At 42.0% G+C, this 21,801-nt stretch overlaps 1 protein-coding gene across 1 annotated transcript in view; it reads left to right on the forward strand.

Moving 5' to 3' along the window:
• Positions 1 to 21,801, forward strand: part of ripor3 (RIPOR family member 3) — a 35,629-nt gene that overhangs the window by 12,827 nt on the left and 1,001 nt on the right. The window contains exons 3-23 of the mRNA XM_044024727.1: positions 8,985 to 9,086; positions 10,476 to 10,628; positions 11,185 to 11,263; positions 12,105 to 12,128; positions 12,241 to 12,294; positions 12,407 to 12,556; positions 14,004 to 14,067; positions 14,164 to 14,207; positions 14,369 to 14,494; positions 14,955 to 15,100; positions 16,788 to 16,914; positions 17,175 to 17,314; positions 17,539 to 17,757; positions 17,966 to 18,044; positions 18,202 to 18,456; positions 18,584 to 18,729; positions 18,817 to 18,982; positions 19,112 to 19,241; positions 19,336 to 19,500; positions 19,594 to 19,758; positions 21,143 to 21,345. Coding sequence (XP_043880662.1) covers positions 8,986 to 9,086; positions 10,476 to 10,628; positions 11,185 to 11,263; positions 12,105 to 12,128; positions 12,241 to 12,294; positions 12,407 to 12,556; positions 14,004 to 14,067; positions 14,164 to 14,207; positions 14,369 to 14,494; positions 14,955 to 15,100; positions 16,788 to 16,914; positions 17,175 to 17,314; positions 17,539 to 17,757; positions 17,966 to 18,044; positions 18,202 to 18,456; positions 18,584 to 18,729; positions 18,817 to 18,982; positions 19,112 to 19,241; positions 19,336 to 19,500; positions 19,594 to 19,758; positions 21,143 to 21,345 — 2,736 coding nt within the window. The 5' untranslated portion in view covers position 8,985. The remainder of the gene's footprint in view (positions 1 to 8,984; positions 9,087 to 10,475; positions 10,629 to 11,184; positions 11,264 to 12,104; positions 12,129 to 12,240; positions 12,295 to 12,406; positions 12,557 to 14,003; positions 14,068 to 14,163; positions 14,208 to 14,368; positions 14,495 to 14,954; positions 15,101 to 16,787; positions 16,915 to 17,174; positions 17,315 to 17,538; positions 17,758 to 17,965; positions 18,045 to 18,201; positions 18,457 to 18,583; positions 18,730 to 18,816; positions 18,983 to 19,111; positions 19,242 to 19,335; positions 19,501 to 19,593; positions 19,759 to 21,142; positions 21,346 to 21,801) is intronic.

Below are 21,801 nucleotides of genomic sequence, written 5' to 3' on the forward strand. Positions count from 1 at the left end.
GTTCACTATCATGACTCTGTCGGGTGTAATATACCCATCCATCCATCCATCCATCTGTCAATATCGTAATCTCAGGGAAGCTGGAGCCAATCTGATTTTTTCTGGAAACATTTCTGTCCTAGCCTCTGATTGTGTGTCAGAAACCTTGATCTCCCATTTCTGAGATTCACTTCTGTGGAGTGATAATTTACTTTTCCCCCTTTCTCCTACAAACAGAACACTTGGCATTAAGATCTACTCATAATACAAAGCGCATGACTTAGACACCAGGGACAATGGTTCACTTCCTGAATCCCATACATTGCAAGGTTGTGGTTATGTGAAAGCTCGGTCAAGGTCTGGGGTGAAGTTAATGGTTATGGTTAAAGCTGGAGCAGACAGAATTGCTAGAAAAATAGTCGATCGCTCAGTGATTCTTTCCTTTTTTCGAGATGGAGGCCGTGTGTCCTGAGCCCCTGCCATTCAATGAGAAAAGCACATTTTTCTAGGTTTCTTTGCAGTTGTTAACAATACTGGAATAGTGACCTTTGCACTGAAGGGACATGGATGCAACATCTGCTCGGTACAGCTGACTGCGAACTGTCCTGTGATTAAGTTTCCATGTCATGGGCCAGACTTCCATGGTTGGAAATAGAGACTAGAGGAGGTGCAGAAGTCTGGATCTCTCTAAGAAGACTTGATTTACATTACTCTAACATGCGAAAATGGAATTATTGACCAATAATGACACAAATGTGTTGCTTAGACCAATCTTGTTTGGGTCAGATTGGGCTAAAAACAACAAAACTTTATTCGAGCAAGTCGAATAAAGTTTCATTCTTACTGAGACAAGAGACTATTGAGAATGATACCCTGAAGTGGCTCTAAGGGGATTATTTACAGGGTGAAATATTGCAGGAAAAAGCTAAAGCAGGTACTGTAGGTGACATAGGGCGATAGGCAGGGTACACCCTGGACAGTTCACCAGTCCATCGCAAGGCTATAGACAAACAACCATTCATACTCACAATCACACCTACGGTCACTTTAGAGTGCCCAATTTAACTAATCCCCATATTGCATGTTTTCTGATTGTGGGAGGAAGTCGGAGAACCCAGAGAAAACTTACGCTCACACAGGGAGAACATACAGAAAGGCGGCAAAGGAATGTAGCACAGAAAAAGAAAAAAGACTTGTGGATCAAAATGAATGACAAAACACTCACTGGTGTAGACAGAACAATCTGGTGACGACAGTCAAGGCAGCAGCTCTTGATGAAGTGCAGGTGTGATGAACAGGAGCACAGGTGAAGGAAGCCGCTCCCATGATGAGCCAAGACAAGACAACATGAAACAGGAGACAACTAGAAACAAATAATACCAGTCACAGTAGAAGTCATGACATCAACATTGCTTTCTTCACTATTTATCCAGGACCACAATCCTTCACTAACCATGATAAAGTACCTTAAAGGGGACATATTATGCAAAATCAACTTTTTAACCATTTTAATACTTATATTTGGGACTCTGGAGGCCCTACCAGTCGCCAAAGTGTGGAAAAAGAATATTCAGTCATGTTTTCGTGGTCCCCCTTAGTGTAAGTATAGGCAATAAAACACTCCATGTTGAATTCCCTGCGCTTATGACGGCAGCATGCGCATTTCATCGCGAATGTTACCGCCCCACCAGTAAGTTTACTTGGAGAGCTCCACCTTAGCTCCACCTTGTCCCTGCGAGAGTGCAGGCGAGGGAGGAAGAGCGGTATTATGTCAACGTGTCCAACTTGTCCAATGAAATGTCATCACCATGCAGACGACGCTGAGACCGACTCATGAGATACATGCACATGAATACAGGACCGCCACCACTAAATTCACCCTGATCTCTCTAATGGCTTTTCATCACACACGTCGCACACATTATGGCAAGAAATCTCAGTTCTATATTTGATGACAAGCCATCCAACTGAACATAGGTTAGTGGATAAAAATCTTTCATGTGGAACCTGTTAACCGCTTTTAGCAGCCTTCGGGTGGCCACATTAGCCCAAAGCAGGTAATTAATGCATTTTCGCCTTAGGCCAGTTCAACTGAAATTACCATTACATTGGAAATACCTTTGGAAATTATGCTACAAGTAAACATGTTTATACTTACTTTTAACTAGGGACGGGAATCAGTCCAATACTGGTCAAAATCATTGGATCGGATATCAGACAGCTGAAAATGTAGTATGCGATACGATCCAAAAATCCTATTTATCACATGCTTCACTATGCACAGTGCTGAATCATGTTTGGGCTCTTTATTTCTTCTATTTGGGAGAGCAATATTTGTCACACAGTTGGATAATTATGTCTTTGAAATGACAAAGCACAAATGTGTTGTTTACAGCTTCATAGCATCGGCAGATACCCACATTTTTGATATCGGTATCGGTATTGGACACAAACAAGTGGTATTGGAACATCTCTACGTCAGAAATGTCATATCATACACATATCAGCGATAAAACTGCATTACATATGCTGGACATTTTCTATTTTAGGAACACTAAGAGCAAGTCATGTGTATGAAAGCATGTGTGTGTGTGTGTGTTAAGCCAGAAGAACATAGTTCTTCACCCTGGAGGCCATTAGTCATCCTGTACCTCTGACCTCTCTCCAATAAAGAAGTTTAATAAGTTCAATCAGTCATGTTTTTTGGTAGTGAGCCAAAAAGTAATGACAGGGTGTCATCACAGGGTATAAAATGTGACAAAATCATCGCAATGGCATTGATGATTGAACTGTAGCGGCAACAAAACTCCCCCTTTCTCATTCACTCTTCCTGTCTCTCAAGAGAAAATCTTTGATCCCATTATTTATGGTTAAAAATCTCCACTGGTACAAGAGTGTAGAGAAAAAAAGGGTCTGTTTTCTGATCTTAATATGATAAAAGATATTTTCTGGATTTTGTTTATTTGGAAATTGTACAAAGCCCCAGTGGAGCACTTAAAGTAATTTAAAGCAGACTCTTAGAGATCACAGATGCTCTCTGAGCCACAGAGGGTGGGAAGATGAGAAGAGGGGAGAAAAAGAGAGAGGTGGGCGTGTAGAAGAAAAAGAAATGAGAAAAGAAGACATCAGACAACGAAAACACATGTTTAAACTGTAGAGGAATGGTTAAAAAGGAGTGAGCAAGATATTAGAAACTCTCTCACACACACACACACACTTGCATGCTCACTTCTGAATATGAAATAATGCATTTCCCACGTCTTTAATCTCCTTAGTCATTCATCAGAACCCACTAAGGACAAGCCCAAAATGAAAGCATATAGAATCACAAGTAAATATGCTAATTTATTCAGTTTATTTAGATATTTGTTATTGTATTACTTCTCTGACTCAGCATTTCCTGACCCTGAGAGCAGAGGGTTCAGTGTATTTCATAAATAAAGCGTATTTGTACGGTGGCCCTGAAGTACAAATCACTTTAAATCAGTGTTAACATGAGTCAGATAAGTAAATAACAATAACAAATATATCTAAATAAACTTTAGTACATGACTTGTAAATAATGGCTATTCTTCTATCACGTCAGAATTATCAGTGCAGTTAGATTTGCATTGGCAAAGAAATTTGGTCAAATAATGATTTGTACTTTAAGGACTCCCCACCAGAGTCCCAGACCCGGACCCAACCCTGGCCCCAGTTCTGGCACTATAGCTTCGACCACACCCTGTCAGCTGAGGGAAGTCACTGATCATTTTCGAATCAAGACCAAGCCAATATGAAAGTAGAACAAAGGATAATTACACTGAGCTGAAGGAGAGTGATAGTGGGTGTTTGTGTTAGCGCTTGTATTTTTTACCCTTTAACAACTTCTCTGACCAACTCTGTCAGGACCAGTTGTCCTCATGGGGACCAGGTTCTCATCAGAACCTCATTTCTGGTGAGGAACTGGTTAAGTTTAGGGCTAAGATTTATATTGTGGTTAAGTTTGGGAATTAAGTTTATGTTAGGCCGTCTAAAGGAATGGAAGTAAATGTGGTGTCCTAATGTGTGTGTGTGGGGGTCTGGTCACAACGCACCAGACCCTCACAAGATGCCTGCACTGTATCTGCAGTGGCAAATGCACACACACACACACACACACACACGTGTTTGTGCAGCTATCCTTCAAAGGACTCTGCACTGACTTCCATTTACTTGGACAGCCTCAACAGTGTTATCTCTAACCTTAATCATAACCACTTTATTCCTATAACCTCAACCTAACCACACTAATTCACATCTTATCTTTAACCAGGGCCTCAATAAAGCAGGTTCTGCTTCATTAGGACCAGGTTTTGGTTCCCATGAGGACCACTGATCCTGAGAATGTCAGTGTTTATGCCAGAAATCTGTGTACACATGCACACATCACCTTCTCACCACTTGGGACCCCATAAATCACTTGCAGGTCAAGGCCAGTTTTGTTTAAGACCAGATCTGAACCTCAGCTTTCATCCAGACACCCCTCGAAGCACTATGAACACACACACACACACGTGTGCAGAACACCCCCCACATTCTTCCTCACACGAGGAATGTACCTCCCTTGTCTCAATTTGAGTCACATTCCAGCTAATATATATATATTTTTTGTCCTGTACATCAGTAAAAACGTGCGTTTAGCTCATTAATGTGTTATTTACTTAATATCGGATTCCACATGTCCTCACTCCAGCGGCTCTCCAGTCATTTTCAGTCAGCAGCGAATGAATTTCCAACCGAAAAAGCTCCAGCAGATGTACTCAGTGACCTGCACGCCGACGCCAGGCGACCAACAGCTTATTAATCATCAGTGGAATCAATCAAACTGAATAAAAATGGCAGGAAAATGCTTTTTTCTCCACAAGCTAAAGAAGAACCACGGAAGAGGACATTTAATTAGGGTTGTTTTTGTCACCTGCAAACCCATTTTAGGTCGTTTTCCCTTTTTGCACATGGTCCCGTTATGATGCGATAATAAATGTGATGCATCATCATATTTCATTTTTTTCTAGGCATCCCAAAATGTGTAACAAAATAAGAAATATGTGAAGTGATGTCAAAGACTCTGTCTGCATTCACATATTCGTTCTTTTTCCTACAGTCTCTGTGCAAACAGTGAAGATGGGAATCACCACAACTAACAACCTCAGCTGTACGTGTGTGTGTGTGCGTGTACGTGCGCGTGTGTGTTTGAACAGTTCATTTACAGAAGCAGAGGGTGTGTCCGAATTTTAAACATTGTTGAACGGAATGTGGGACATGCTTTATGAACAGATGTTCGGGATCAGTCTGGTGCTTGATTCTTCATACGATCCATGATGTTTCTTCCTGTCATCGGCCTGTCTCTGCTCTTTCATGGCGATGTGTTTGAGAGGAGACCTCGAAGTGTGATGCAGGGGCATTTCAAGAGACTTTGGGGTCCCCGGGCAAATGGGACCCACAGGGTCCAACATCGAACCACACCAAAGCAAACCAGAGGAATTGTGCCTTCTGTTCTGCTTTGCTTCCCTGTTGCGACACCTGTGTGAACAGGGCAAACAACAAATGCCATGACTGACTGAAGCGTAGCTGAAGCTCCCTGCAGGTGACCTTTGCTCTGACATTGTGAAGAACTGGAGAGAAACTGGGTGCAGACAAGACATGTTGAGACGGACGTTATCGTGACATCACTTACATGAGAGCGAGCACGCATCAGTCTTCACATTGCTCATTACAGCTGGTCAATGAGGCGTTCAGCTATAACCATGAACTATGTCCTGACGCTCGCAGCTGAGCCTTCTCATGTTTTAAATTTCTTAACCCTTAAGACACGGCATTTGCTTTATTAACAGTTCACGTTCAAGAAAAAAAAAAAATCAACTATATCACACGACAACTCAACTTAACTCAAGCAACTCCAGTCACCTCACAACAGACGATGATTATGACCTGGATGAGTGACAACCTTCACAGACATCTACAAAGAATAAGGCTCAAATGTCCTCTACGCCGTTTTTTGAATACAATATTCCTGATAAACAACTCCCCGTCTGTTGTACAACAAAAATAGTACACACACAGATCAGCAGCAGCTGACTCGGACAGTAGGGTAAGTCGAGGAACATGATGAAGACGCATGATGGAAAATGACAGGTGATTGGGGCAGAATGACCAAATTGAGTAGCACTGGAGCAGGAGTCGTGTTAAATATTCAGGCGACGAAGTACAAACACCTCAAAGTTGTATTTAAGTACAGATGCCCAGTCACCCCATCCTTAACTCAAATAAGACACACTACTCGAACCTCCATGAAACATGTGTTCATTTACTTTCCACTACAACTGACAGTTCATCTGGCAGCTCTGGGGCAAACGTGCTCTCTTAGTTATCACACCGGGTTTCTCCATCCTCATATGTTATGTGCAGTTGCATGGCAACAGTGTTGGTTTTGGGATCAGGACCACAGTGTATTGTGGGACTTCACATGAGTTATTTCTGGCAGCACATTATGCCCACACTGGATGACCCCTGTTTCAGCCTAAGTGCTCTTCAGCAAGACAGTAAATCCAAACAACTTTTTTTTTTCTCATTGAATTAAGCAGGTGTTTAATGAGGACTCATTTCAAAGAAAACAGCTGCATGTACATACAAACACAGGTAAAGATATCTGTGTCAATTCTCAGTGATCCATCATTCAGTAGCAACTGGATTGAAGTCGAGGGTACAGTGAGTTAAAGAGAGTAAATGTTTACCTGTGTCTGAATCCTGTACATGATGGGATTTATTCAATCGAAATACTCGCCCACTTCCTCACTGTTTGGCCTTTCTTTTACTAATAACAGAGTATAACTTATGCAGTTTCCAGAATGCAGTTTTATCTGAAACACCAACATTTCATGCAGATAAAAACTGAAAACCTTTAGACACTTTTAATCACATATGTGACAGATCATCTGGAAGTCTTTTGGACATTAATGTAATCTGTGGTATTATGTTTTCATCATGTCTGTCCATCTGTTCCATTCTGGTGTAAGCATATCCCAGCATCCCTTAAAGTCATGTGACTACTGAACTGTTTATTTTTATTTTGGTGGCTAAATGTCAGGGTCCGGTCACGATCTCTGTGACCTCTCAAACACATTAAGAATTAATGCACTATCTATACTAAAATTTCAGATTTCTGGTCATTATTCAGAGCCGTAACCCAGAAACAGAGAGCACACTGTGGTCATATTTCCTGCAACTACACTGGTCAGTGGAGGCGTGCAGCTGCAAGGAAAGAATTGTCGTTGTTTTGAGATTTCAGATATTAGAGGGAACCAGCATCATCTGACGTGAACAAAACATCCACCCACCCATTCATTATTCACCCATTATCCGTCCATCCATCTTTTATCCATGCCGCCTTTGGGACTTTGTACTGTGGACTGCTTTTCACAGTCACACCCGTTCACATACATATTCATACATCACAGAACCAAAAACCCTCTGGTATAGGAAGACGACCCGGTCCACTTCCTGAGCCACAGCCACCCTCTGGAAGCCAGAGCGCCCAGAGAAAACCCACACACAGATGAAATAACCCCACACAGAGAAGCCCATGTTAAACCACCATGTGAACTGAGAGCCATCTCAGATTTACTGTCTGTAATTGTGCTTTAAAAAAAAAAGTAAAGTTAAAATGTTGGATTTTCCTGTAAATAACAAATATGTGACACAGGAGACGAGCCACACTTGTTTCTTCTGAAGGGTTTACATTGTCGAGGTGATTATTATCATCATATTGATGCTCTGCACCTTCAACACTGGATTCTCAGTCTAAACTTTCTCCACCATCTGTTCTGCACAGGCTCCACAGTCGTACTGTAAATGTAAAACTGCCCTCCATCTGTATACCAATGTGTGCACATATTTGTGTGTGTGTGTTTGTGTGTGTGTGTGTGTGTTAAGATGCGCCTCTTTTTTAATGTGTCCCAGAGTTTCCTGTTTTTGGACTGTCTGACAATAAGGGTGGTCTTGTTGATGTGAACGCTAACATGTGTGTGTGTGTGTGTGTGTGTGTGTGAAACAGAACTGAAGATAAACAAGAAGGTGAAAATAGACAACAAAGATGGTGATACACGCGATAACAAGAAGGCATGAAGAAAATGTATTGAACATGTCGACATGTTTTGGCCTCTGCAGTAATTCTTGTCAAATCAAATACCAAATTAAGAGTAAACAGTTGGCCTGAGCAGAGACATGCCTGCGTGTCCTGACCCAGACCAGGATCTTTCTATAACCTTAACCAAGCCATGAAAGTCTAAACAGAAACGTGAAACCGCTGAAGTCGCTGTTTAACTACACACTCATGTATAGACAACCAGATGTGTCTATATGATGCTTTCTGTACACTACACGTTTACTCTATGTCAGGGGTGTCAAATTCAAATGACCTGGGGGCCAATGAGCAACTAGTCTGGTCATGCGGGGGCCGACACATAGGAAAAAAAGTGGAAAAAACAACTATTTAGTAGCCGGTGGTCAATATAAGATATTTATTATGATATTAGACAGAATTGCAAAGTAAAATTGCTTGTTTTGATATAAAATGATTCACAATAAAAACATATTTATGATGCACAAAGACAGAGAATTAAATTGAAAATGTAGCAGCAAATAATGACGAGGATAACTGTGATTAAAACAGCTTAAATATATGTAATTTCATGTTGAGTGTAATACATTTAATAAAGCAATGATTACAACCGAATGTCTTATTACTATTATAAAAAATATTGCCGGCAAAAACATTTAGTCTTATATTCTGTCTCTATTCCATCACCTCGCACAGTGGTTGGCGGGCCGCATGTAATTGATTGGCGGGCCACATGTGTTTGACACGTGCTGTATGTCATGGCAGTATTCCACCACAGAATAAAGACTATAGGCCTATAGGTGTATGAGGCCCATGAGTCAACCCACACACAACAGATCTCTCTCTCTCGTTCTCTGTGTGTCGGCAGGATGTCAGTGAAGCTGCGATTTGACTCTCCCTCAGATGGAGGTTTGGTCCACAGGAGCCGCTCCTTCACAGGGTTCAGCTCTCTGAACGGACAGCGACGACGGTGAGTGACACCCTGTTACAGCAAATGAGAATGTCAATTTCTTCAGATCTTGTGTGTACTGAAACCAGACTGTAAGCGACCTATATGTACATTTTCAGGGGTTGAAAAAATGACCTATACAGTATGTACGTTTCAGTTGGAGGAAAACCTATAGATGTGTCACAATACATCTGGAATTAGTGAAGTGTGAATTAAGGACAAGCTGGTGACATGAAAACTTGAACCGTGGTCTTTCCTACATCATTGAAAGCCCCCAGAACTGACACTAAAAACTCATCTGCTTAGCAAGAACCAAAGGCCAATGCCAAAGTTTGTTTGAGAAAATGATTCCCAGCGGAGTTTGGAATAAAACTTCCATGTCAGGATGAAAAAGAACCTCTGGGAAATGACAGTTAGAAACACATCCTCATGTTTTTCATTTTCAGAAACCATGGACGAAATAAGATTCCGCTCTGTTATTGTCTCATTAGATTTAAGACATTGGCACCTAAACCATCTTTTGTCACATGATGGGAAATCTCTTCAGCCAGAGATGAGCCCGTAGCACAGCGCAAACCTCAAGCTGTGAATAAAAGAGAAAAGAAGAGAGGGAGAACAAAAATGCCATTAAAAGCAAGACAGTTGGAATGCATTTCCTATGTGTTTCTCTCTCTCGCTATCACACACACACACAGGCTATTCATTCCCACTCCCATTATTCTTCATCATGCAGAGTTGATTGATGGTAGCATGACAAGATCCAGCTGTAAACATGCTGAAAACATGCCACAGACACACACACAGGTCTGCGCAGCTATTCTTCTTAGGACACTGCGTCGACTTCCACTCATTGGGACAACCCAAACAAATCATTTTCCCAAGCAAGTTCATGCTCAACCCTAACCTCAACCTATAACCACAATTGAAATCTTAGCCCTAAACTTAACCAGTTCCTCAGGAAATGAGGTTCTGCCTCATTGGGACCAGGTTTTGGTCTCTATGAGGACGACTGGTGCTGACTCTGACAATGCCAGAAATGGTGCTAAAGAGGTAACAAATACAAGTATAGCACACACACATATGGACAATTGTCACACACACAAAAACACTTCACCAACTGAGTCCATAATTACAGACATTACCCTTTAAATCTAAAGCTGTATGTGAGGAATTTGGACAATAAAGCACTGTTTTTATGTTTAAATGATGTGCAGTTATCTAGTGTTTCTCCGTTTTACATTCCTAATGAAGGAGCGTACTACAGACGACCATAATGTACATATTATGCAGGTTTAAATGCAGTACTATGGAGATACATATACACATATTTCCTAGTTGACACGTCTACAACACGTGTTGTTCATATCCTCATGATGAACTGTGTATGTGTGTCTCTCGCTCTGTTTACAGGACGTCCTCCATGCGAAACTCTCTCCGCTCCAAAGCCTCAACAGGAGGTAAATCTAGGACGCACCTGTCTCCCATCCGAGGGGGTGGAGGCATCTGGTCTCTGCAGCCTGAGCAAGTCGAGAGGGTTTTCCAGGCGCTGCGCAAGGGACTCAAGTATGTACTGTACGCCACAGGGAATTCACATACTTCTATAACTACCGCTCTGGTTTACTTAAGTGTCACCAACTCAAATACATAACAGCTGGAGTTTTTTTTGTTATGGAGACTTTTTGTTTTGTTTAATTTGCAAACTTGTAGAGAGAGATTGAGGAATAGTGTGTGTCAGTATCGTGTCCCATGAATCAGAAACATATGACATATCCAGCTGGATTCACCAGGTAGGTGGTGGAAGAAGATGCCCCCAATCAAACAGTAACTGCAGCTGTCGAGTAAATTTAGTGCAGGTGAAGACATCGTGAGTCATGTCGAAGGATTTTAAAGCTCCATCGTCTAACTCACACACGCACAATGTAAAATGTAGGAATGTCACAGGGCGACGTGAAAACATTACGCTACTTTACCGAGAAATACAGAGTGGTGTGGAGCTGATAGACTTAATCAGGATTAGACAACGGTTTTAATGAAATGGTTTATTTTAATTTTTTTTAAAGTTACACACTACAGCTTTTTAAATGAAATGTCATTGTGGTGTGATGATGATGATGCACAGGGACTATCTGGAGGGTCACCAGGCAGAAATGGACTTCCTGTGGTCACAGCAGAGAGAGACCAAGAGAAACTCCAGACTGGTGAGGAGGAGGAGGAGGAGGAGAGAGTGAATGTGTTTAAAATAGATGTTTATGTATGTATGACAAAGCTTTGGGGGTTTGTTGTTTGGTTTGGTTTGATGCCTCGATGCTCAAGAGCTGTGGCATGTTTTCCTTTTCATTCTTGCGTGTGACATGAGATGTCGCAGGAACGTCTCCTTTTTTTCACAAATGACTGCTCACATCAAAGGGCGTTCAGGCTTTAAAGGGCAAAGGTCAAGGTGTGCGGTTTCGGGCCACAGCTCAAGCATTCCATAAATGAATCACCACAAAGTTTCTTAGTGGATTAAAAGGATTAAGTATGAACATTTACTGCCCAAAGGTCAACACTGTGATCCAGTTAAAACTGAAGTGACAATGACAGTATACAGTCTCTGAAAGGTTTTAGATTAATAAATAAATAAATAAATAGATAGATAGATAGATAGATAGATAGATAGATAGATAGATAGATAGATAGACAGACAGATAGACAGATAGATAGATAGATAGAAATACAAAAGGCAGAGACATGGTAGGCTTGCTAAAGAATGAACACATGGAGCTACAAAAGGCAATTACTTCACCTGCCTCCCGAGATATTGGTGTTTCATCAGCTGCCATGAGCGATGCCAGCCACACACATGCCCTGCAAGAGAAGGAGGAGACGGCAGAGAGAAAACAAGCACACGCACACAAAAAGCAAGCAGCAGAAATAATAAGAAGTCAATACTGTTGATTAAATTCATTTTGAGTCTTGACGTCACAAAAAACCCACAAGGCTGTAATGGAAGTTTAGTGATGATGTTAACTGATGATGATGATGATGATTTCTCTGTTTCAGGCTTTTCTCTATGATCTGGAAAAGGTAATACCACCACCAGACTTTCTAATTTTATTCCTTTCTTTTGACATTTATTTCTACATGTGAATATATAACATAATGTATGAATATCTACATCTTTTGTTTTTTTTCACAGGAGATCAGAGCACTGGAGAGATATATACGACGACTGGAATTTCAGATCAGCAAGGTAAGGTCTGGAGTTGGGGGTTAACAGTCACGGATTCTTCACTTATTTAATCATTGATCTTTGATGCCGATCCATTGACTGAGTCAGTCATCTCTGTGTCTCGTCCCTGCAGGTGGATGAGCTGTACGAGACGTACTGTATCCAGCGGAGGTTGTGTCAGGGAGCGGTCAACATGAAGAGAGCCTTCTCTCTGTCCCCGTCCACCAGAGCGTCCAGAGAGAGTCTTCTGGAACTCAACCGCAACCACAGACACAGCCTGCAGGTAGATTCACTTCTCGGGGTTGGTTAACTAAATATTGCAAAATCTTCTTCAGTTCTCCTGTGAAAGAAAACACATCTGTATTATCTTAGTGTTGCTGAGCCTGTGACTCTTTTTAAGAAAACTGTAAAATCACTGGGAAACAATAAGTGGAGCAGTAAAACACAAGTGACATGTTTTGAAGGGCTGTTTAATATTAATTCAACAAATCAAGCACTGAGTCAGTGAAATTGCTCTGACAGTGAAATGAAATAGCGTTTTTTATTTAATGTGGACAAATTCTTCAAAAGTACATGTTTGTCCCTGCGTCTTAAGGACAAAATCCTGTTAAAAAAGTTGTCAGGAATGATGATAAAAACATGTGCAATTATTTCATTTGCGGCACACAGAATGACTGACTTCTGTACGCGTCTGTCAAAAATCTGTCATGAAATAACTGTGTGATTTCACAGCATGTTGACCACAGTCTTCACAACAGGCTGAAGCAGAGACAACAGCGAGAAGAGCAAATCTCAAACATGCACACGTCTACTGCAATCAGGGACTTCCAGTGTTTTATGGGTGGAGGTTTGATGAGAGCGCCAGCAGCTGGGGTGGGGTAACTGCAAACAATTAATGGCACAAATGTTTGATTTGTTTCTGTGTCGTGTAGCAGATAAAAAAAGAGTGACATCATAAAAACTAAATGCCATCTATGGTGTGGATAGCACATTGTGCTGCAGCTGCTAACGCTTCTAGCAGACAATAATTACAACAGATGCTTAACCGATGATAAATAGCTGCTGTGTGAGAATCCGCTCTTCGGCGGGGGAAAAAAAAGAAAGAAGGTTCTGTCAAAGCCGACGAAACCAAACTATTTCATCGCCACAGACTCTGAGCTATCGGAGATAATCAGTCAATAAAGAGGATCGGTCGCTGAAACATACTCAGAAGTGGCCTCTGCTCATCCATCATCTCCACAGAGCAGAAGACCCACACTCGCCTCAAACTCTTCCAGCGCTGCCAAACGAAATAATGTGTTGTATGAGTGTTGGCCCCACAGTCATGTTTCTGTTTGCAGCCACAGAGTGAGGATTATTTAGAGACAGTTGAAGACTCATTCATACCCCTGTCTCTCTCTGTATGTGTGTGTGTGTGTGTCATACAGCAGTTATTTTCATGCTCACACCTTTATTGTTTAAATTTATTATCACCTTCACACTTGACTCCTAACTTACTTCTTCCTTTCACATTGTCATAAGCTTTTCTCACACAGTTTTACAATTATTTTTTATGTACATTAGTACAGATAAATGCATTTTAAACAACCCAACTGGTTTAACAATTTGTTGTCAAATACCATGTGAATAAAACTAAATGTCCTCCTGTATTCATGTTCAGTACACGATCAGAGTATGAAAAGGCAGGTCACCTAAAGATTTATCTAAAAACTCATCTCTCCTCTCTGCAGGACATGTCTGTGATGGAGGGAGAGCTAGAGATCCTCCTTGGGGAGCTACACATCAAAATGAAAGGTACACACACACACACACACACACGGTCCTAGCAGTTTACAAGTAATTAGTCTCACGTTATTTTCCATATATTGAACATGTGTTTTTAACTTGCAGGTCTGATCGGCTTCGCTCGCCTCTGCCCTGGAGACCAGTACGAGGTCAGTGTTTCTATTTAAAGACACTTAAGATAAGATTCAAGTCAGGTCATCGCTTAAAGTACATTTAAATAGGCTTAACCTAACGGGACAGACATTTTACACACTGGGCAGAGGTGTAATTATACAAAGGGCCCTATGATCATATGATCTCACTTGATCAGGTGGTTGTGCGGCTGGGCCGCCAGCGATGGAGGATCAGGGGGCGGATTCAGTCAGACGACACGCAGTCCTGGGAGGAAGAGGAGATGGTCTTCCTCCCTCATATACATCACAACTTTGAGATCAAGGTCAGGAGACACACACACACACACACGTTTGCGCTTCATTCATTGATATAATGCATTCCTTAACCCCTAAACCTAACCTAAACCCAATTATAACCCTAAACTTAAAAACCAGTCTTAACCCCCAAAAAGCCCTTTAAAGATGTGAGGACCAACCAAAATGTCCATTAATGTCTATTAATGCTGACACTAATAGACATAAGGCTTTCCCAAAACTTAACCATTACAATGTAAAACCTGGTTCTTGATGCCTACTCTGTAACATGCACTTAAATGAAGAGAGTTAAATTTAAACTGAAATTTTACAGTTCATCAAGAAGCTACAATAAGTGATAATGTGCATTTCAGTTCATAACTATATTAAGTATTTTGAGTATTTAAATCATTTTACACCTTTAATTTGCTATCTCTATACAATATATTTGCCGTATGTGTTTCTCGTTCATCAAATTCTTCCTTTCAGGTGACAGAAGCCAAGGGTTTGGGCTGGTTGCTGGTTGGCATGGTAACGTGTGCAAGCGCGGACTTCTTTGTGGCGAGGCCGCAGCTGATGTTGGTGGACATCACAGAGCTGGGAACCATCAAACTGCAGCTGGAAGTCACCTGGAAGTAAGGAAGCACAGGCCTCACACACACACACACACACACACACACACAGATTCTCTATACACAGGCCTTGACATGAACCTAACCAGTGAGCTCATGGCTACAAAGACCTCCATGAGGTGAAGCACAGAGGCAGGGTTTCATGGGGGAGTTGATGAGGTGGTGAGGAGAGGAATCAGATTTAACTTGAATGACGTGACCGTGGACCAAAGAAAACAAATTTGTGGTGTGAGAACATCTGCTCCGGATTTCTGCTTTGACCTCAGATGCTCAGCCCCTCATCAATCTGTCCAGGATTAGGGTTCAGTCCCACTGCCTATGCAGATATCATGTTAAACTTCGGTGCAACATAACTGCTGCTCCTATTAGCTGTTCTATACCAAGCAGCTGCATGTACACATGCCACTATTCAAGCATTGATACCAACTGCCTACAATACAAAGCAAACAAAAAAAAAAAAGGAATAGTCTATGGTTCACACTCCATGTGTGCGGTGTATCTGTGTTTGGAATGTCCAGCTTTTCATTCACATGTCAGCTGATAGGAGCTTCTAGGAGGAGTCAGCGTTGTGGTTCTTTTTGACCAAAATTGACTGTAAAATGATCTTTCACCACAGTTTTAGCATCTACGTCAGTCGCACATGTCACAAACACACCCCCTCCTGTTTTACTGTGAAATATTTGTAGGATTGTAATTAAAAGTGTGTTATTTCCATGCTCATTCGGTGGGGCGGGCTCTAGAGAGAAAAGGGGCGGTCATCTAAAAATGTTAGTCTTTAACGACCTGTGCGTGAGACTCGACAATCCACTGTTTCTCATGCCCGCCTGTCGACAGCAGCTTTAAGTATTAGATCGCACGAGTGACAGAACGACGGAGACAGAAGAGAAGACGTGACAGTGAGTGATCTATGCTGAAATAAAGAGACCCACAATAAAACACAATATCCTTTCCTCCCCAATGTTTGTTTTTTTGTGTCAGAAGAGTGAGTAAAACAGTAAAACAGTAAAAACAGAGTCAGTAAAACAACAAAAGACAACAGAAAATGATGTGTTGAATTAGATTTAGCTTCACATTCAGCTGTCCTCCAAAATCCTGGTGTTTTCTCAACACTCTGCCTCCTTTGTGCCTCTAATCTGAGCCACATGTCACTCAGCAACTGATTGACTGCAGAGTGTACATCTTACACACACACACACACGTGTGTATGTATAGAATATACAAACACACACATATACACACTGCCATGTCTTTGCATCACGCACAGATCACATTTCTAGTTTTAGAGAAACCAGGTGGAGGAGATTTATGGATTCTCCTCAGAGAGAAAAACTGTCTCACACTCACAAGGACAAAACAAAAGACTCAAGACTCACAAAATGAATAGGATAGAAAACATCTTTGCCAGGGGGATTCTATGCACTGTCACTTCAGTATTGCCCTGTTTTGCAGAAAGAGGAGATGGAAGGAAGGAAGTGTAACGTTCAGACTTGTCAGATCCCCCAGTTTACCCAGTGATGTTTATATGGTTGCAGTAAAAATAAATATACAGGTACAAATACCAGGTGAAAATGCATGTGCCGAAGTGGTATCCGATCCCTATTGGATCACAAAATGCCAGGTGTAAAGGGGGCCTCAGAGACCCCTTTAGTGAAATATGATATACATGATATATATGCATATTCATCTACAGTCCGTTTGACAACGCTGAGAAGATGAGGCCGCTGTCTGTGAGCAAGCTGTCAGTGTCCAGCAGAAAGAGTTCAGTTTACAGCTGGACGGCGCCGAGTACCCCCTCCTTCACTGAGAAGTACTTTGTAGTAAGTATGCACACGCACACGCACACGCACACGCACAGAAAAATTGTGTTCATGTGGCAGTGCCTACCATAATTTATAATGAAATATTATTCACAGTATATTTAAAAAAAAACAAAAAACACATACTGTAATTACATACATTTACAGAAAAGAAAAAAATATTTCAGCTTTTTACAGATGTCATTACAATCTTATTGTAATAATAGGATTATACAGGGTATTTTTTATGTGGTGTCATCATTCTCTTCCTTGTTCTGCAGTCGATGGTGCGTGAGCTGCAGGGTCAGGAAGGATCCCTCCCGTCCCTTGCGTCTAAAAGCCGTCATAACAGAGGAGACGTGTCTCTGCTCAGCTACCTGTCCAACCCCCTCTACAGCACTAACAGCCCCTACAACCCGAGGTATACATGTTTGCATTTTTGTGTTTCTCCCTCTTCAACTTTGATCATCCTTTGACCTCTCAGATTAATCCTGGGACCACATGCATGGCCCTGACCTCAGTATAAAATGTTTTGACCCTTGCATCCAGTATTAGAAGAGAGGATGGATTAGCAATCAGATTATGTGCATATGTGTGTGCCGCTGTGATTATGTGCTTCATATGGAAATACATTTGGCCACACAGTCTCACACGGGCGCACAGCTTCCCATTCAGCCCCAGTCTGGGTGGAAGTCAGACTCAGCTCTTCCTCAGGGAGGAAGGATCCATGAAGGAAAGAGGGAGAAGGAGAAGGATGGATGAGAAAGAAGAGAAGGAAGAGAAGGAGGAAGAATGGGACGGAGAGTTACAGACTGCCTCTACACCAGCAGAGAGGAAGATCGGATCGTTGCCAGCCCTGCTGAGGTGACAGTGAACTCATAAACCATGTTTGCAGTGTAAACACTTGAAGAATTCTGTACTGTTACCGATTAATAAATGTAAAACATTAGAAATAAGTTTCAAAATTGAGGTTTTCACCTTTTTTTTTTCAATATCTCATCTGCCTTCTGAACTATCTGACTCCCATGTTTTGAGAATATAGATAATAGTGATGTATTTTTTGGTGACACAGGTCCAACACTCCTGACATCCTCAAAAAGAACAAAGCTGGAGAACTGAATGCTGAGGCACAAAGAGAAGCTCTGGTGCAGGTAAAGAAAAAAGCCTTGAAAGCTCCTCTATATCATACATACACTTAGATCAGTAGAAGTCGGTCACTTTTAGATCTTGCATGTTTTTAAAAGCATCCAAACACTCTTCTTGTTCCTCCCCTTCATTTCAAACGCACCTTTCCCATGTGTATTCCAGGACTCCCCCGACTGTCAGTTATATTCTTCCCCGGCCTCGCCCACCAAGACGCCAGCTGCTGCTCCATCCTCAACCACAGCGGATGCCCCTACATCGGGGAGGTCAGGTGTGAGCGGTGCACAGCGCAGGGCGCAGGCCCTCAGGTTGGGCGCTCTGATCACCGAGCTGGAGAAGACCTTACAGAACCAGAATCTGTCCGAGAAGGAGCTGAGAACCCTGGACCACCAGATACTGCACCTGGCAACCATACTGAAGGTACACATGTATATTTATACATACATATATATATATATATATATATATATATATATATATATATATATCTATATATATATATTCTTATTTTCTCTTTTATCGTTATCCTTGATGTTTTCTCCCCCAGAACAACCTGTCCCTGCTGAAAAGCTCATCATCAGAGGAGACACTGGCTGTCGAGGAAGTCCTGGGCAGCTTTGACTTTCTGTCAAATGACTTTAACGCAGATGATGACACTTCCTGTTTGGGCAGCCTCAGACTTAAAGATAATGGGTACGTTTTTTTCAGATATAAAGGAATCAACCAGCACTGACATTGAAAAACAACTCAACATCTCTGCTTTGTATTTGTGTCCGTCAGCCTCCCCACTTTCCAGCAGAACACTCTGAGGAGCCTCGGCCTCCTCTCCCGGGACAACCAATCAGCTTCTGAGGAAGAATTGATCATCACCCCTCTGACCTCTGGGAACTGGGGTCTTGATCAAGCTCTGGAGACTCACCTGGATATTTGCCTCATCCTGCTACAGGTACAAGGTGTCCACAAGCCTTATTCACACATTAAGGTTTTATTTGTGATCTTATTGAGACTATGATCTACATTAAACCTCACTGTAGAAAAACACATTCCAAATGCATATTCTGCTGTTTCTTCTCAGATGATAAAAACGACCGACTTCAGTTCCTCGAGGAGAGACGTGCTGGACGAGATGTCTCTTCAAGCCGACGTCCTGGACAGAGTCAGCTGTCTGCTGCTAGAGAAGAACGACAACATTTCTGCTGCTGACGGTTGGTGGAAAATCTCACTCTAAGGAAATGAAATAAGAGGTTTGGTTGAGTGAAACTGGAAAAAAGAAGGATTGCTGCCTTCATCTTTCCCCAGTCCTTCCTGACGCCCAGAGAACGAGGGATGTTCTGCTGTTCTGGGAGGATTGTGTGAACGACAGCAGCTCTTTTTTCTATTGTGACCCCAGCGCCTTCACTAGGACGCTGAAGAAACGCTACACGCACAAGGTGAAAGCCAAGGAGCCTGGGCAATCCGAGAAAGGTAGACAAAGCGCCTCGTCCCTGAGATATTTTCCTCACGCACGCTGATCAAACACTGCACCACCATAAAAACCTCCCTCTCCCTCCTCCGCAGTGTTTGATCAGCTCCTGCAGCAGGTGCAGGCGACCTGTCGGATGGTGCCCCCTCCTCGGCCTGTCTGCAGCACAGACAGAGTCACGCTCTTCCAGCTGTCTGTGTATCTGAAGCGTTGGAGCATCCAGGAGCTGGGAGAGCACATCTCCCGACTCTCCAAAGAAGGTATTCAAACCACAACCACTTATAGGCATTGTTTTAAACGGTCACTTATTTGAGAGGAAAACACAGTGCTCGACTAAAAACATCACACACTTTCTTTTATCCTTTATGTTACTGTGACATCTTCAGCATGTTTGCATTTTTTTAACTCAATTTCCTTCAGATTCCACGACAACTGACAATAGACAAAGTTAACTCCCTCCGGTATCACACATGACAAGTGTGAGTTTCATACACAAGTGTATGTGCCGTGTATGTGTGTGTGTCCTGTTGTGTACAGGAGGAATGTTATGCTGCAGCAGTTCTCCTAGGGAATCCTTAGAGTCTGAGAACGTTCCAGAAATTCCAGCATATTAAAAGGAATCTGGACCATCTGTCAGTGGTGCTGCCAGATGGTCACACCATGTGTGTGTGTTCTTGGATTTGTGGCTTTGTGAGGACCAACAATCGTATAAACCATACAGCGTGAGGACATTTTGGAAAAGTTTCGGCTGGTCCTCGTGTCTTTAAAGGGCTTTTTCAGTTGTTAAGGTTAAGGTTAGGGTTAGGCATGGTTAGCTGGTTGTTTGGTGTACTGCATTGTCTCTTTTGATACAGTATGACCACATTAAAATAGATTTTTCCCTCATTCCTGCAAAATTTCGTTATATCCTCATAATGACAATAAAAATTCTTGATCAAGATTCCTTCCTTGATTGCTTCCTTCCCTCTGTCTACCTCCTCACCCTTCCCTTCCCTTCCTTTCCTTCTTCGTGTGGCCTCAGTCTGCTTATTCATTCTGCTTTATGGTGCAGCACTTGTACAACAAAGACAAAAAAACAAAAGGTTTTGGCTCCCTCTCCCATCAGGGACCAATCAGCTCTCAAATAAGTCTTGTTTTAACTACATCTAAAATACAAGGCAGGTGGAGTTTAACAGCTTAACAAACTTTTATATGTGGTGGATTCTCACAAGATAACATAAACTTGGCAGTGTGTCCCCTGCACCATCCACCACAATCACAGCATTCAGTCCTCTCTGGAGCTAACAAGCTACTGAATATATAGGGAGAGCGTGATTACAAAGCGGCCTCAGCTGTGACTCCTCACACCTGCACTCCCTCACGCAGCTGAGTGCAGGCCACGCCCACCTGCACAATTACATACAAATACATTACAAAACGGAATTACCTCCAGGTTCTAGGAAGTCTGAATAAAGATGTGCATGAATTAGAAGAGTAAATGTTTTACCAGTTGAACAATAATAATAATAATAATAATAATAATAAAAAACAATACTCAAAGTGCACAAAAACATTAAATGGACATGCAGTTCTGATATTGATCATGTGACGTGATTGAGAGCGAGATTGTTTTTCGGCAATAAACAAGTCACTGCTGTGTTTCAGAATACATCCAGTTGGCCCTTAGGAGCTCCAAACGGAAAAGAGCTTTAAATAAACTGAGGGGGCGCAGTGTTGCAGAGCTCCTCCCACTCAAGTGCACGCTGCAGACCTTGGCCGACCTGCAGGTCGACTCCAACCACAAAGTGTGCAAAGCCGCTGCCACCTGTCTCTCCAGAGCTGCAGGATGCAAGGCCTTTAGGAGCAAGGTACACGGACATGGATGCATGGCTACAGCTGGATTATACAGTTCTTCTACTCATAACAACCACGAAAAGTGCTTTAAATGACGAGTCATATTCATACAGCAGCCATCGATATTTAGTATTTTGCCCAAGGTCACCTAGACATTCATTGCCAGAATCCCTGACCTTTGGATTAGTGGACGACCCCCCCACGACAGTGAGTGTTAATATAGTTGCGATGACGACAAATAAATGAAAGTATGGGCACTGATTAGTGTAAAAAAAACATTGTGTTCACACCTGAACTTAAAGATGTCCACACGTGATCTGATCTCACTCAAGATAGATGTTAATACGAGGACTGAGCATGGTATAAATCACAGGGAATTGAATACATTCAATCTCATTCTTAATGGAAAATATGCATTATATCCATTTCATACAGTCACATTTTAAATATAACTTATAGGAACAGCTTCT

This window comes from Solea senegalensis, linkage group LG4, assembly GCF_019176455.1.
Source record: "Solea senegalensis isolate Sse05_10M linkage group LG4, IFAPA_SoseM_1, whole genome shotgun sequence".
In the NCBI taxonomy this organism is placed as follows: Eukaryota; Metazoa; Chordata; class Actinopteri; order Pleuronectiformes; family Soleidae; genus Solea; species Solea senegalensis.